A 15,688-nucleotide genomic window follows, 5' to 3' on the forward strand; every position below is an offset into this window, starting at 1 on the left:
AAGATTATATTTTATTGAAACTCGTCATTTTAATGTGACTAGTTTGAATAAAAAAATATTATTTGACAAACTCATCGCGTGAGCGTGATAAATATATCCTGCATTGTAGTATTGACCGTAGATCTCAAATTGATTTTATAGATAACCTAATGAGCTAATTTTTTAACCTGCCTAACTATTGGGCCAATTTTGCCTAAGGTAAACAGTCCTTGAATACTTTGAACTGGACTTCAGGTTTATATGGCCCAATCGACTCGTACGCGCCCCCTTTTATTAGTATCGACTCAAAATCAAAGGCGGTAAAGGAACGACAATGGAGGGCGTCGCGTCTTCTGCATATGCCGAAGCCATAATAGAAACCCTAAAGACCAGAGGCTGGTGTGTAGGCGATCTGGACCAAGTCAAAACTCTCGTAGTACTATTCAAAGCTTTATCGGACGACTTAGACTTGTGTTCGATCGCCAATAAGGTTGAATCGGAGCTCATTAACACGGACCTTAGATCCTTCGGTGGAATATCCTTACCCGAATCCAATATTCGGAAATCTTCTTATATTCTAGGCCCCAGAGTGCTACAAGTAAATGACTTCCTCTTCCTCGTTCTTTTGGATTTTGTTTTGGCATAATTTTGAATTGATTTTTGAACATTTTTTGTTTTGCTTTAGATTTCGTCAGTTAGGGATATATCTAAAAGCAGCATAGCCGAATTTTCTGGGAATTCGAGTGGTTCACGTTTGCTGAGATTGGGTCTGACTGATGGCCATAGTGAGATAACTGCCATTGAGTTCACTCATGTTCCAGCAATTGCAGACGATGTGGTTCCTGGTACCAAGGTATTGTTAATTTTAATGCTTTAATGAGCTTTGTTCTATTTGTTTCTGTGATCATTGTGCAATTTGAAACTCAAATATAAGGGAATTATTTGAATGCTACGCAAGTAAATCGGCATTGACTTCTTTATTAATTATAATTGAACGTTTGGCCATCGTTTATATATTTATTTGTGAAGTAATGTTAAATTCTCGTGATGATAGCTTCCTGTAATTTGTTCATCCTCTAGAAATTCTTCATGATACATTATGCACATAACCTGAAAGTTTTTATTGTCTCTCTTTTTATTTTGAATTATGGACTATGGTTGGCAGATTCGCTTGGAAAACAAAGTCATGATAAAAGGTGGCATATTATGCCTGAACCCTAAGGTGATAACTGTGTTAGGAGGCGTTGTTCAATCACTCTATGATGAATGGAAGATGAATAAAAAGTATTCAGGTGTCTCCCGTTTATCCAAGGAAAGTGGTACCTGTGGTCCTCCCCCATTTGAGAAGTTGCAAATTGAGCCCCCTTCGAGAAGTAGGTTTGCTCAACCAGGCAGATCACATGGTGGGTATTCTGAATCATTTTAAATGTCTGGTATTTGATCAATTGATCTTTTTCCCTCTTGCATTGTTTTTCTTTGCATGCTGTTTATTTGTTTTGCATTTAGAATTTGTTCGTTCCATCACTCTTTAATTGCTTCAATAAATACATTTGCTCCACGTCTACCCTTAGAGAAATGAAGTGATAGACAGAGAACACATGGCTGGAATGAACTTTGTTGTTGGCTATTATAATCATGCTGCTAACTCTTATTAGTATGATATCTGTTGTCTATTGGAGCTGATGGCTCAAGTTATAGCAGAAAATATTTACAATATGAATGCCAATGTGACGAAATGAAAACCTTTTTCCATTGACTACTTTTTCATATTGGACATGCTTGGAATGCTGACTCTTTCATTAGATTTTTATTCCTTTGATAAATGTACTTAATCTTTCTTCTATTTTTCTGGAAAACAATTATTGGCAGGTTCAAAGAAAAGGAAACTTTCATTTTGATTACTTGGTGTTCAGGAGAAAAAAAGCTTGACTCTTAGGAACCTCTAAATAAGTTCACAATTACAGAAGTCCTGAGTTGTACTCTTGAATGATGAGAACACAAAAACAAATATTCTCCTTGAATCTCATCCTTCCATAATGAATAATCACCATCAATCCATTGTTGATGATTTATTAGTGGTGAATGGCATTTGATTTACTTCGGCTTTTGTTTTATGGTTTTAGTAAATTATCTTGGTTTTTTTATCAGTTATTTATTCTCTTTCTTTAATGTTCAAAATTTTAAACTGCTAAGCAAGTTTGTTTGCAACTTTGTGCAACATTAAAGGTTAAGCTTGAGGATGATCAATGAGCATCGAGAAGCTTTAACTTAAGGACCCATTGGTATTCAAAAAGCCTACTGAACAGTTGTTCCTTAATTTTTCATTTATGAGCAGTTCTATTTGTAATGCAAGCTTTAGATGACTCTCAAACTGTGATTATTCATTATACTTTCTTGATGTGCATTGGGTATATATGTTGTTCATTATCTAATGGTGATATTATGCAGAGTTCTCTGAGTCAACATCCAAGAGAGCTGGACCCATTGTGGCAAGTTCAGTTGGAAATGCTGAAAGCAGGTGGAGCAGAAAGAGCCAGAATGCTGAAGTAAAACCAGATAATGTGGATAATGGTCTTAAGACAACTTCCATAGCTGAAAAATTGGAAGAAAATCCAAGTAGCTCTGAAACAAGAGCGAAAGAAGGTGCTTCTGCTTTATCTTCTATTTTGTTTTTACTTAAGAATGCTACAATGGCACATCCACTTACCACCTTTAAATTCAATTTCATAACAGCACATATGAGTGGCTGTGCTTTCTTTTTCAGGAAAAAAAGTTGAGAAGTGAGTTGTACTTACTAAAGGGAATCTGTACATTACTACATGCTACCTTGGCTAAAAATTGTGTTATTAGCATTTTCTTGTAAACATAAACAGGGAAAATCTATTGCAAGGCTATCACTTAAAATCTTAGGTTGATTTATATCGAGTAAAATGAACGAGCATTGTTATGATAGGAAAAGAAAAAAATTAGTTTGTTAATTATCAACTTCCTTAAGTTTAGATAAAGTGTTATGCTAACCTATATATCTTCCTTTTGCAGTAGTTGAGTCAGTCCCTGTTCAAAATCAGGCCGCAGCTCAGAAACTCTTGCAGAAAATGGGCCATTCCAACCAGGATGGTCGACATTCCAGAGGTCGAAATTACAGGGGAAAGGGAAAACAAGAAGAGCCCGTGGTGTTCACTTTAGATGAGTGGGAAAAGAGGAATGTTGGCGCAAAACCTCAGATAAATGAATACCCTGAAACCAGCCGTGATGAAGACCTTGCTAGGCAGCTTCAGGCTCAACTCGACATGGAAGAATATAATGTTAGTTTTCTTGAAACAAAGCTGTTTCGGTTGCCATTTGTGATTGTTTTTGTCGCCTTGTGTTGTTTAATAAAATCATTTTATTTATTGTTCAGGCACAAAGGACGCATGACGCTGAAGCAGATTACATTAAAAGAAGTATGTTTAACTATGGAGGAGAAGATGGTAGAGATATAGATGAGCGTGGAGGTCGAGAAAGGGGAAGAGGAAGAGGTAGAGGAAGGGGGAGAGGAGGAAGATGGAGAGGGAGAGGGAGAGGGAGAGGGAGAGGGAGAGGAGGAAGAGGGAGGGGGAGTTTTGGCTAACCCGTCTCTCCACCTCTATACTATATATGCACTCTTTGTACAAGGTAACATTTTCCTTTATCCTTTTTTTTAAATCACATGCATGAAACGAAAACCAATATGGGCCGAGTCAAGCTTGGAGCTTTCTGAAATAGAAAAAATAATTTCAATTTTGTCGTCCCAGTCTAGATCAGTTCCAAATAGTTTTAATAATGTTCTGTTTGCTTAGCGGTTTCTATATATTGTGATTTGTTTCAAAATACACTGATCTCGACATGTAACAGTTTCGGAACAGAAAACTTGCTGTGTTCAATCTGATAGTAGCCGAGTCGAATTAATCAAAATCAAAATAGTTGTTTTTTTAACTGTTAATCGAGTATTTTCTTTTATACAAAGGTAAACTACAGAGTTTGTTATTTTTGTTTCAATTTTATAAATGTATGATCATTCGATTCAAAAAAGTTAATTTGTAGGCACTTTCGTTTTATTTTAATTAAGATGGATTATTTTCGTTTCGTTTTAATTAATATGTTATCATTGAGACGTTTAATTTCGTTAAGTTGATGATGTGGCACGTTTATGAACAGATTAAAATTTCTTTTAAACCCGAAATTTTAAATAAACTATTGATTATGAGTCTTGTTGTAAATAAAAAAAAGTTTAGGGATAAAATTTATCCCATTTTTAATATGTTTTTCTTTAACATACTTTGTCGAAACAATAGCTTTCCTCCATCAGCACCGCAAGCCCCCATCAATAGGCTGTTTGGCTTCCCCGTCGCTGATCAATCCGATTTTGAAGCACACTTCACAAATGTACTCGTACACCGAAACTCAAGAGGAGTAGCATCCCCCCTTTGACGGGAGAAGACTGATTGTTCAAATTTCGTTTCAGATTTGATTTGCAAGACCGAAACTCGATTTCGATTCCCAATTAATTGAAGGACTCTGTCCCATTCACCCAACACAATTAGTTTTCAAATCTTTAAGGTTTTTAGCTCCAACAATAAGCGGTCCGAAGGACTGACCGTTAACGAGTTCTTTCAAGCAAACCGTTTTCAGTGAAGAAGCCGCCACTACCGGCCCGATAGCGACGATCTCAGATTGGGCATTAAGAGACAAACGGTGGCGGCTTCAACCGTCAACGCAAAGCCACTTCTTGCATACGAGCGAAAATGGTTCCGATCGCCGGGACCGAGGAATTGGAAAACATAAACTCAGTTGTGTAATCCCGATTCTCCACAAACTCATCGGAAAATCCATCGCTGGAAACTTAACTAGAACTGGACAAGCCAAATCGATCCCTGAAGGAGTTCTCCCTGTCTAAAGCAGCGGAAGGAGATTGACCCATTTTAGAGGGTGCAGTATACGCGCCACCGGTACAAACAACACCTCAGATTAGACTCTCCTCTTTGGACTGTTTTCTCAGAGAAAGAAGAAGAAATATCAGATTTCAAAAAAATGTTGATACAGATGGGAAATTATAAGGCCAAAAAAAAAAAAAGAGTTGAAATGTAGGGTTCATGAATTTGGCCCCGTCAAAGGGGATGCTTTTCCTAAAGTTCAGGAGTTCATAAACTTAACGGCATTAAACGTCTTAATAAAAGTAAAATAAAAGTGACCAACTTTATAATTTGCCCTTTATATAATTAACCGAATAGAACAAACTTTGTTAGCTCGTTCAGTTTTCAAATTAATCAAAATTCCTTATAATTTATTCAAATGAAATATCCTTAAACTAAAAACATAAGCCTAAGCAGGGGACGATAGCCAGTAGGACAACTCAAGAACAATAAACGGGTAAGTACAGCAAAATGAATCTCGACTCAATATAAAAGTAGGGATATATTTCACGTTTAGTATCTAAACTATCAGTTTTAGTCTGTTAAATTTTTAATTTTTTAAAATAATACTTATAATTTAGTTTTTTTTAAAGTATTTTGTTGTTAAAAATTTTAATTTTTGTTTTATTTTAGTACATAGTTCAAAATTTAACGTTAAATTTTAAAAAAATTAAAAGTTTATGTAACATCATTAACTTATATACGTACTCATATACTAGTCAAAGATGTCATATCCATCGTCTAATCATATGCTATTTAAAACCCATAAAATTTTACTTCGTTTAAAAATTGTCCATTATAATTAAAAACACTACATAAAAAATATCAATAAAACTGAATATGAATTTACCTATACTAATTAAAATACTATTCATGTAAAAATTATAAAAATACTGTTACCATACTTAATATTACTATATTTTAAAATATTAACGTTTATGTTATCAAAACCATTGTCGACACTAGTTTTCGTCCGAGTGTTATGATTAGTATATATATTAATTATTATTACAAATGGAGGCCCATTTATAAGAGGATGGCCCGGTTACAAAGCAAATCACAGGCCCGGTTACAAAGCAAATCACAGGCCCGGTTACAACCAAACTCGATTCAGACCCAGACCCATCCAAGCCCAGATCCAGTAGGCCCACGAACGAACCCAACTTTGCTAGGGTTTCTCTCCATCCTCTCTAGCTGACCAGCAGATCCTAGCCGTTCGATCTCAATGCAGATCAAGGGTCCAGATTGAGCCAACATAAACCCTAGGGTTATCATCTCGCCGCCTCCACAGCTCCAATCCAACGTTGCCACGACGTTGCCGTCTCTCCAGATCACACCAGAGCACTCCAGAAGATGCACACCAGCCGTACACGTTACAACCCTAGGGTGAGTCACCACCGTAGCTCCGGTGACTCACCGAAAGGCACCTTTGTGACCGGTCCAAAGGATGCACCACCAAGCCCTATAAAAGGACTCGATCGTTCCTGCAAGAAAAGAGACAGAGATAGCAAGAAAAAGGAACCCAAGAACAGCAAGAAGATAACATCTATACAAAACAAAAGACAGAGAGAGACTACCACAACAGCAGTAAAAGTAAAGAAAATAGAGTAAGAGCACTTACCATCGCTGAAGCCCAAAGGTCATCGAAAAAATGATTTTACCAAAGGTAAAATTCAAGATCTAGTCATATTGGTTGGTTTTTAGCAAAAAAGGAACTCAAATTCAAATAGAAGGGGTTTCGATCTACGTTTAGGGTAAGTTTGGTGTTTTCCGGCCACCATGGGTGGTGGCCGCTGGCGACGGAATACGACGGTGGGAGACTGCCGGTCAGTAATCGGTTTTCCTCCGATGAGGAAATTTAGAGAGAACTGAGAGGTTCTCTCGTTTAGAGAGAGAAAAGAAATGGGAGAATAAAGGCCTTAGGGTTGGTTTTAGGGCTTAAATACCCTCCCTCGTGCGACGTCGTTTTGGGAGAGGGTATATTTTTAATTTTACTATGGGTGAACTATGCGCGCAGTCCCTCCAGTTTTGTAAACATTCTATAAATTAGGTTTTTCCGTATATTTTAATTTTGTTTTTATATTTTTAATATTTATATTTTAGTCACTATTATGTATATATATATATATATATAGATTAATTATGCATTTAGTCCCAAATATTTTAATAATTTATATTTTGACCTATATAGTAAATTAGGGTAAAATACATGATTAGTATATAATTCTAATAGTATTTTGAATTAGGGTAATTAATTTTAATATTTTATGTTTTAATCACTATTTATTCATTATAGGATTAATTATAATATTTTTATTAGATTAATCTAATCTATATAATTGTAATATTTTATATTATAATAGGACTAGTAATATTTATGTTTAATATTATTTAGTAATTATTTAAATTAAATTATTTTTAAATTAAATTAAATTACAAATTTATCAATTACTGCAAAAAACATATAATTAATAAATACCAGTATCAATTTTGGGCATTGTGGGAATGCTAATTCTTTCCCATACATAACCGACTCCCGAACTCATTTTTCTGGTAAGTAGACCCGAGTTGTATTATTTTAATATTATTGTTAGAAATTTTTATTAAAATAATATGACATTTTGGTGATCAATCTCACCGAATTAAAAGATTGGTGGCGACTCTATAATTTGGTGTGTAATCTGATTTATGGAGGATAAACACTTACTTTTTTGAGACTAGTTACACCGTTCGGGGTGTACTATTTGCACTCTCCGTCGCCAGGGTAGAGAAACGTCTCGACAGCTTGGCAATTCTGCTGGTGATTTTTTTTTTTAAAAAAAATTAAAGTCCAGCCACCAATTTATTAATTAGTTGTCTTTACAGTAAATAATAATTTTGTTTTAATTATTTTTATTATTTTACTAACTTTTGTTTTTATGTGTACAAATTTAATTTTGGGTCATTAAAATAGGATAATAGGTTGTATATTATTTTTATTCATTGTTATGCTTTCCTCACCCATTGTGCACTGCATTCATGAAATGAGCTAAAACCCCGCTCTTATCCTGTTTAAGTGAATGAGAAACTACTCCATCGTGTGGTTTTCACCTCTGTATGGGATATGTACCATTCTTGGAGCTCATACCTTATGTTCCTCGTGTGGTTTTCACCTCCGTATGCACATAAGGAAGTGTGTTCCTTCGAATTGAGCTTAATCCGAAAGTCTGTAATGGACAAGGATTGAGGGCTTGGCAGTCCAAGGGGACACCACCAAAGGATAATTCGTTAACCCTTTTTACTCTAGAGCAAAAACCCAGCATATAATAAAACCTAGAACTAGAGTCTAGGTGAAGCCTAAACCGACTGAGTCTTGCAAGATTAAGTACACAAGGAAAAGCATGTTGAGTTTTTTTATTTATTTAGTATTATTTTATTTTTTGAATAAATGCATGCAAACTAGAAATCATGCTGTTAGGTTATTTTTCCAAACAAAGCATGAAATTAGAAAGCATGAGGTTAGGATATATATGATCTTTTCTTTCCATTAAGTGATATTAACTATTTGTCTATTATGTAAAAACATTTTTGCTCTAATTTGTTCATATTAATTATTCTGATTGCATTTGCATAATCATAACATACCGAAGGGTGTTGATTCAAGAGTGATTATCAAAATCAAAGGCTTTCATTATGGACAAAGGGTTTCATGATCAAGTAAACTGTGAAGCAACCAAAGCAGGATATCTTGAAGAATCTTTTAAAATAATGGAAGGGTATGCACATAAAAATCCTGTTAGATTGGTACCAAAATCATTTATGGAAAGAGTATCAATAGGAGCAGTCACAAGGGAGAAAGTTTTTATGAAGCTCAAGCCCATTTTTGGAAAGACAAAAACAATAAATTAAGCACAGAGGTCGAAGCCATGCTTGATATTTTCGAAAAGTCAGTCAGACTTTCAAAGATGTTGGACTCGGAAATACTCCTGAAGAATGGATGACAAAAATCTTTAAACTGAAAAGTGATACTGAGTATTGGAAAAAGATACATGATGATCAAGCAAAGAAATTCTCCTATGACTTTCAAATTGCCGAAGAAATATACAATGCAGCCATCACCAATTTGGAGAAATGTCAAGCTGAAAACCAGATATTGAAGAAGGATATAGCCACTATGGAAACTTCATATCTGATTCATCAATGTGAAATTAATGATGAATTAAAATCCACTAAAGCTCAGAACTACACATTGATGAAAATGGTACATGACTATAGAGATATGGTACAAGAACTTCTTCAACACAGCCCTTATGAAAGAAAATAAACAATATTATCTACAACTTCAGGAAATGATAGGTAAAATTCAAGAAAAAGATAATGACTTGAAGAAAGCTGCTGCTCAAGCAAGCAAAATAGCCCACAAGCTGGTGGACTTAGTTGGTTTCACGAGTGAACTAAAACAGGATGACGATATGATTATGGAGCATGAATGGAAATTAACTTGGTTTTTTAAGGAGATAGAGAAACTAGGAGGGAAAGTTATCTCTTATATGTAATGATCTTCTGGATTGTACTAAAAAACCCTTTTTGTGTTCAATGGAAGCTGTTTTAAGATAGTCACTCTTGAATTACACCTTTTTATACATGCATTTACATATACATTTTACATTCACAATCATGTTCTACATAACATGATAACATGTATCAATCATGAAAACATGAGAGTAATCAGTGAGTTTTAGAATTAGGAATTCTGAAAGTACATTCAAGAATCAGGGGAAGGTCTTAAAAATGGGATTGAAAGCAACAAATGGAATATTAGCTCGAGTTGGAAGGATCGAGAGAATCCAAGACAACTTGTGGAAATCAAACAAGAAATTATTGAAAAACAAGAAGGTTCCAAGATGAGTCCAGGGAACAGATGTCTAAGATGATGGGTATGATGGTTACTTTGTTATATGGGAAAAAAATGTTAGAAGACCCTATGGAGCATGAAAAGATGAAGGTCTCAGGAAAAAATCTGGATTTCGATAATATTGTTACTGATAGAATGACAAATGATCAAGAACCTATTGTGGAATGTAGAAATCCAACTCATCTTTATGGATCAGGAAATATGACAGAAAACATGGACATTGAAGTTGGTTCAAAGAAGAGAAATATGGAACAAGTCCCATTGAAAATGGATAAAAAGGGCAAGAAGAAAAAAAGGATGACACATCTCATTCCAATTCCAATTTTGTATTCAGAGTTGTTATCATTTCTCTTTGAAAGTGGTCTTGTGACACCCATCCCTCTTAGTACTTATTTGCATCCAAAATAAAAAATATCAAGAATCCATGCAATTATCATTCTGGAGATTTTGGTCATTCTACAGAAAATTGCATAATACTGAAATTAAAAGTCCAAGACCTTATGGCAGGAGGGTTGTTATGTTTTGAAGGTAGGAAACCAAAGCTGATTGAGACAGAGAAATCTTCAAATCAAAGTTTCTTTCAGAATATTGGTTAAAAATTAGACGTTCAAATCAAACACTTTCAGGAAAGTAATATTAAATAAACAATCATATCAAGGGAATCTCTACCCTGTTTTCCTTCAATCTCATGCAACTAGTTATATGCCAAATTTCATGAAGCTCAACTTATTACCCCATGTATGGCTAAACTTTTGGTACCTCATTACCCAAGATGGTATAATAAAAGGGTCTTTTGTGAGTATCATGCTGGAATCCGAAGACACTCCATCGAAAATTGTGGCAACTTCAAACGACGAGTTCAAGATCTTCTGACTCATGGAATTATAGAAATTGATGCCAACAGTTAATCCATTTTGATCAAACATCTGGGAGTCAACTCCAGAAATGAAGTTAATACTGTCAAAACAAATGGATGACAAGGCAAAGCCAAGGAGTATGAAGTATGTATGGCAGATTTAACTCTCGATACGTCTCTCAAGCTAAAAGATGATGTAAGAATGAGAAATGAAAAGGAAAAAGGAAAGGTAATTCGAGACTGGCCTACAGGTTTAAAAAGAAGTAAGATAGATACAACTTTGGAGACACCCATATCAGATCTTTTAGAATCAAGAGAAGCAGGGGGCAATTTAAAGAATGCTACTTTAATCACAGTTGTAAGGAATATTCAGAACCAAAGAGATTGGTTCTGAAATGCAAACTGAGTCCAACTGCCAGTCAGAGAAGATGATAATAGGATTTGACCAAGAAATAGCTCCGGAAAAAGCAGGGATTTTTGTACCTAAAAGCTCATTCAAAGAAGCTACCCAATAAATGATCAAGAAATGGGGTACAAATATAGACAAAGATCCTAGTCTGATTATAGACCCGACATTTAAGGAATAATGGGACAATGAAAGTTGTTATCTACTACTGTTGTACCTTTCATTTTGTAGCATCTTGTTTGGATATGTTTATGTTCCTTTCTCCGCCTTTTGAAATAAAGTATGTTGCTTTTAAGGTTATGAGCATTGAATCAATTTTGCAATCTTGCAGTTATTTGAATATCATTAGATTAAAAGCTCTTTACAATTAGAGTTATACATCTTTAAAAAAAGTATCAAGATTGAATAACAGGAAAAAAAAGTACCCTGACCTTACCTCAGAAGAAATATATCCTAAACACTTTCATTTTACAAATATGAGAGAGCCTTCTCCAATGCAAGAAATTAGACAAAAGGCTTGGTATTGATATTTAGAAGCATACAACGTTGGGCATCTTTTGTAACATTGCGAAGCTTATTAGATTACTTTTCTATTGATGAGATTCGACGATGGAACTTTGACAAACCTAGTCTAAGTCAGTTGCTCAGGACTTGAAATTTGGTAATGAGATTTTCTTAATTTCACCAAACACATAGACTATAACAGGTTCTCATAAAAAGTAAGAGTCATATATGTAATTAGCCCAATGATGGCTAATGTCAAATAAAGCTGAATTCAGCAAGCCAAAATGGTAAAAGAAGAAGTTATTATAAAAAGTGAAATAATACCTGTTATAGTCTATCTCACATATGTGCACACAAAAATCTCATTATTAGATCGATGTTTTCACACTACTTTGAATAGAATCAAAGATTTCAGAGAATTAAAATGGAGGTATTCTAGAAGGTCTAGTTACTGTTATACTAGATTGTGTCATTTTGTACTCATCCGGTTAAAGATAACAAGTCCAGAAGGTGAAGCATGTGACAATGTTCACAAAAGAGAGAGAGGAGTAACATCTTCACTAAGATGTAACCATAGAAAATAGGGAAGCTAACCTGAAACTAACCTCTCAATCTTGATACTTCTGAAATAGTAAAAGTTGTTGATTCTTTTGATGTTCTTTGAATTCATGCTTATGATTTGATTCTATTGTGAACCTATAAGGGGCAATATTTTACAAAATTATTTCATTCTTTGATAAGAAATAAGGAAGATCATTTTCAAACAGGATGGTCTCAAATAAGAAAGAATCTTGAGCTAAGTCGATTATACCCCTATTAGAAAAAAGGATTAAGCAAGGCCAGAATGATGAAGCTTTTCACATTCTTGAAAGTAAGAAGCCCGAGAAACCAAAGTCTGGGGAATTGGACTTATAATGTTCCTTTGTGACAACCTGTCAAGATAAAGATGATCGTCTCATTTGAAAGAAAGGCACATATCACATTGCATAGCAAAAAAAGGGAAAGAATGCAACCAATAAAGAAGTAGATGATCATCTCATTCAAAAGAGGCACATATCTCAAACATTTCTATCAGAAAGATTGATCACTTCTTAAGTTTGTGACAACATGAAGAGAATCCCTCAAGGTACTTAACAACATTGTTATTCAGTAACACTGGAATGAGAGCATTCAAGATCAAGAGATTTGGCACGAATCAAGCCATGAGTACCCACAAGGGGGCAGTATCAAAAATGGATCATGAAGGAATCACGAGATTCAAATCAAATGGACAATAATAGTGAACCTTACAACTTAGCATGTTCAGATATCTTGAATGCTCACATTTACATAAAAAGGTTGGGGTATACTGAAGACCTATTCAGAAATAATCCTGGGGGCATGCTGAAGGCTCATTTCCATCAAAAAATAATCTTTGTGGGGCATGATGAAGGCCCATTTCAGACAAAAAGGATCTAACAGGATATTTTGAACACACATCAATGTTGGAGCATTTTTGAAGGCTTACACTAACAAGAAGAAAAGGTTTGGGCATGATGGACCCTTATCATTCTAGAGAAAAATAATTTCCTTGAAACAAAAAGGTATGAAGAATGAAAATGGTGAAACAATGACAGTAGAGTTGACCATACATCACTGTTCTGTCCACCATTTGATTACATTATCCCCACAGGAACCACAAGAACGTATGAATGTGTTGTCAAATGTTTCCTGACATGATACTAACAAGTTAAAGCACCCCATTTGTATTTTTACTGAAGTATCATTGTGACATCATACAAAAGCTTTTGAACATCATGCAAAGACTTCCCTGGTTGAAATCTAGACAGAAGCCACATGAAAGGATGAATGTGTTGTAAAATGTTTTACGAACCAGTAATTATGGTGCTGAACTAATGTTGCGATCATGTGGTTGACTTAAGATAAAGTTTGTCTTCACACTCCAAAAGTCAGGAATGAGAAATGATGAAAATTTCTTTCCACAAAGAGACGTTGGAACTTTAACAACAAGAAACTACTGGAACCATCTAAGATTGAATGATGGGTTATGGTTTGAAGAACCTTGTTTGAGATATGGTTAGATGTGGAGACATGAAAGGAATTAGGAAAAATCCTTTTATGAAAAAGAGATATGATTAGATATGGAGACATGAAAGGAATTAGGATAAATCATTCTTGTGATATGTTTCAAGAGTCAAATCATAACAGACGTAACTGATATCTTGTTTAAATACCTGATGAGTTGGCATAGTTATCTACATTTTTCAAGAATTATAGATTCTCTTTTCAAAAATGATAGATTATGTTTTCAAAGACAGAAAGCTTTATCATATTTCTACACAGGATCAGATAAGGACAACTGGTGTTATCAAGAACAAAGAGAGCCAACCAGGTCATAATTTTGAGTATGGCAAGAGTCCCATAAATGAAACAGTTCTTCTAAAGATAAAAGAAGACACAAATATACAAGTTGAGTAGATGATTATTCAGAAATGAAAAGGAATAATCGACTGAAAAGAGAGAGAAAAAATCAGAGTCAATTAAAGATTGAACTGATCTTTTGCATTCATAAAAGAGCATACATTTCATTGATACAATTGATTGCATTTGCATAAATACATTTTTCATAAGAAGATGCAGGGACAAAATACCTTACAAGTAAAAGGTAGAATCCAAATCATAGGAGTCATGTTTGGAGAGGAAAACATCTGAAGAATAGATGAACGCAATCCATACAAAAAAAGTATTGGGGCATGCCCAACCAACAAGTTGTTCGAAGAATGAGAAAACAAATTTCAAAGTCTCTCATTCAATTTTCAAGAAAATGAAATTTTTGAAAATCTCTCAAGCAAGATGATTCTTCTCAAAGTCAAATCAAACTCCATGGAAGAGTAGTGGAAGCAAATTCAACTTTGAATCTGATATTCATAAAAGTGTAGTGAAATTAGATTCTTGTCAAGACAGTCATTTTTGAACTTCACGAAAAAAGAGTGAAGCAAAAGCAAGAACAGAAACAAGATCAAAATTCGCTTTCCACGGAAGAGTTGTGGAACAGATTTTTCAGCAAAGTATGAGAACTTCACGGAAGAGTAGTGAAGTAATCCAAGTTTAAGTCTGAACTTCACGGAAGAGTAGTGGAAGCAAATTCAATCATAAATCTGAACTCCACGGAAGAGTAGTGGAACGGATTTTTCAGCAAAGTATGAGAACTTCACGGAAGAGTAGTGAAGTAATCCAAGTTTGAGTCTGAACTTCACAGAAGAGTAGTGGAAGCAAATTCAACCATAAATCCGAACTCCACGGAAGAGTAGTGGAACAGAATTTTTAGCAAAGTATGCAACCTTCACGGAAGAGTAGTGAAGTAATCCGATTTCGAGCCAGTCTTCATAAAAGAGTAGCAAAAGCAAGAACAAACTCAAAATTCGCTCTCCATGGAAGAGTAGTGGTACGAATTTTTCAGCAAAGTATGAGAACTTCACGGAAGAGTAGTGAAGTAATATAAGTTTGAATCTGAATTTCATGGAAGAGTAGTGAAACAGATTCTGTTCAAGTCATTCAAGATGAAACCTTCATGAAAGAGTAATAAAGTCATGCAAATTCAGCCTTCAGAGAAGAGTAGTGAAGCAAATCATTTGCAAGTCATCATCAGCCTTCACAGAAGAGTAGTGAAGCAGGAGCAGGAGCAGGAGCACGACCAGAGTGAAATTCACTCTCTATGGAAGAGTAGTGGAACTAATTTCCCAGAAGCAAGAAGTTCACTCGACGAAAACTTGTCTTTTTTATCTTTGCTTTATTCTTGTTAACACAAAAACAAGCAAAGAGGGGCAGCTGTCGACACTAGTTTTCGTCCGAGTGTTATGATTAGTATATATATTATTATATATTATTATATATATTAATTAATATTACAAACGGAGGCCCATTTACAAGAGGATTGCATGGTTACAAAGCAAATCACAGGCTCGGTTACAACCAAACCGAGCCCGATTCAGATTCAGATCCAGGCCCATACCCATCCAAGCCCAGATCCAGTAGGCACACGAACGAACCCAACTCTGCTAGGGTTTCTTTCCATTTCTCTAGCCGACCAGCAGATCCCAGATGTTCGATCTCAACAC

General features: G+C 35.0%; 1 protein-coding gene across 2 annotated transcripts; it reads left to right on the forward strand.

The window, feature by feature from the left end:
- Positions 1 to 300: 300 nt before the first annotated feature.
- On the forward strand, positions 301 to 3,695 carry LOC120180018 (tudor domain-containing protein 3-like). Of its 2 annotated transcripts, none has more exons than XM_039185454.1 (6): positions 301 to 577; positions 665 to 832; positions 1,145 to 1,382; positions 2,428 to 2,622; positions 3,016 to 3,284; positions 3,380 to 3,695. In XM_039185454.1, the coding sequence occupies exons 1-6, from the start codon at positions 314 to 316 to the stop codon at positions 3,587 to 3,589; spliced, it is 1,344 nt and encodes a 447-aa protein (XP_039041385.1). In that variant the 5' UTR covers positions 301 to 313; the 3' UTR covers positions 3,590 to 3,695. The 2 variants fall into 2 exon arrangements, with proteins under 2 accessions (XP_039041385.1, XP_039041386.1); XM_039185455.1 differs by having other exon boundaries at positions 3,019 to 3,284; positions 3,380 to 3,694.
- The last annotated feature ends 11,993 nt before the right edge of the window (positions 3,696 to 15,688 follow it).

The sequence above is a fragment of the Hibiscus syriacus genome, unplaced genomic scaffold (assembly GCF_006381635.1).
Source record: "Hibiscus syriacus cultivar Baekdansim isolate YM2019G1 unplaced genomic scaffold, ASM638163v2 tig00112487_pilon, whole genome shotgun sequence".
Lineage (NCBI taxonomy): Eukaryota > Viridiplantae > Streptophyta > Magnoliopsida > Malvales > Malvaceae > Hibiscus > Hibiscus syriacus.